Source organism: Eimeria mitis, genomic scaffold (genome assembly GCF_000499745.2).
Source record: "Eimeria mitis Houghton genomic scaffold, Emh_scaff5683, whole genome shotgun sequence".
NCBI classification, from domain to species: domain Eukaryota; phylum Apicomplexa; class Conoidasida; order Eucoccidiorida; family Eimeriidae; genus Eimeria; species Eimeria mitis.
The window spans coordinates 419-2,364 of NW_013573936.1; the positions used below are offsets into that span (position 1 = coordinate 419).

General features: G+C 43.8%; 1 protein-coding gene across 1 annotated transcript in view; it reads right to left on the reverse strand.

Moving 5' to 3' along the window:
- The window catches only part of EMH_0083560 (uncharacterized protein), a gene marked incomplete at both ends in the record, with an annotated part of 3,462 nt that overhangs the window by 408 nt on the left and 1,108 nt on the right, over positions 1-1,946 (reverse strand). Inside the window, one exon of the mRNA XM_013500654.1 lies at positions 119-1,396. Coding sequence (XP_013356108.1) covers positions 119-1,396 — 1,278 coding nt within the window. The remainder of the gene's footprint in view (positions 1-118; positions 1,397-1,946) is intronic.

Consider the following 1,946-nt stretch of genomic DNA (forward strand, 5'->3'; position numbering starts at 1 on the left):
ATACAGAACCACCAGCAAAAGGCAGCAAGCCACCAGTACCCAGCAGCCGCAGACACTCCACACGCGCGCCGCATGCAGCAGCAACTGCTGCTGCTCTCAGCTGCGCAGCCCAATGCACCGCAATAGGATGACGAGGCAGCAGCAGCAGCTGCAGCTGCTGCTGCTGCAGCTGCTGCTGCTGCTGCTGCTGTTGCTGTTGCTGCTGGTGCTGCTGCCCCTGCTGCAGATCCCAACAGCACCCATTGCCACAGCAGCAACAACTACTGCTGCTGCAGTTCCCATTACTGCTACAGGAGCTGCTGCTGTTGCTGCTGCTGCTGCTGCTGCTGCTGCTGCCGTTGCTGCAGCAGCAGATTGCTGCTGCTCCCAAGGTATTGTGGGCCAGACACTCTACAAAAGCAGGAACAGGAGACAGCAGCGGTGCTGCTGCTTCTGCTGCTGCTACGAGAACACGCGGAGACACGTGGGGGTCAGTGAGGCGGCAGCGGCTGTCTAGTGCTGCTGCTGCTGCTGCTGCTGCTGCAGTATATGGCCCCCTCGTGCTGCCTCCAAATATACGCTGTGCTGCTGCTGCTGCGCAGCAAGGCAGCAGCAACGACCACAGACGAAGCAGAGACACAGCAGCAGAAAGCAAACAACTCTCTGTTGCTGCTGCTGCAGCACAAGCTCTGCTGCATGCTGCTGCTGCAGCAGAACCAGCGCGAGACTCTGAATACCCCTCAGCTGTCTCCTGCTGCTGCTGCTGCTGGTGCTGCTGCTGCTGCTGTTCCTCCTGCTGCTGCTGTTCCTCCCGCTGTTGCAGATGTTCCCTCTCCTGCTGCTGCTGCTGCTGCTGCTGCTGCTGTTCTTGTATCCAGTGGAGATGCTGCTGCTGCTGCAGCGTGCGCATGCAGGCAACGATGCAGCAGTGCAGCAGCCACAGAGCAGCAGGGTCAGGTTTTAGTATGAAGGCGAATCTGTTTGCTGCTTGTGCTGCATCATCTTGGTTGCTGCGGTGTCTCCTCTGCTGCTGCTGCTGCTGCTGCTGCTGCTGCTGTTGCTGCTGCTGTTGCTGCGGACAGTATTGCTGCTGCTGCTGGTATGAATCTGCTGCGTCTCTTTGCTGCAGTGTGGTGCATGCAGCCTGAGTGATGCGGGAGAGAGCAGCAGCAACAACAGCAGCAAGAGCAGCAGGATCTGCTGCTGCGTTTCTCACAAACAGAAACTCTGTGCTGCGGTGCTGCAGCTGCTGCCGCACCATCTGCCTCAGCTCTCTCCCGCTTAATATAGGCAAAGAGACAACAGCAGCTAGCTGAGAAGGAGAAGACAAAGACACACAAAAACGGTAACCACTGGTCACCCTCTCCTTCATACATAAACTACCACCAAGGACAGGCAAACGCTCCCATGTATGCACCTGCAGCACACACAAAAACATTTATTTTATTTTATTTTTTTTTGTTTTTGTGTGTTTAGTTTAGTTGTTTTAGTTGCTAACTCCATATATAGTTTATTTTTTATTATATTTATATTTACTATACAAAGATATATATATTTATATATATAAAAACATAAAATATAATTTATATTTCTACATAAATATATATATTTATATATAAAAAATATGAATATAAAAGAAAATAAAAAGTAAAAAAATAAAAAATAATTAATATTTTTACATAAATATGTTTCTATATAAAAAAATATAAATATAAAATAAAAAACAAAAACAAAAAATAATTAATATTTTAACATAAATATATATACTTATATAAAAAAATATAAATATAAAAAAAAATAAAAAAAAATAAAAAATATTTTAATGCATATATCTTTATATAAAAAAAATATAAATAAAAAAAAAATAAAACAAAAAAATAAAAAATATTTTAATATAAATATATATATTAATATAAAAAAATATAAATATAAAAAAAAAAAAAAAAAAAAAAAAAAAAAAAAAAAAA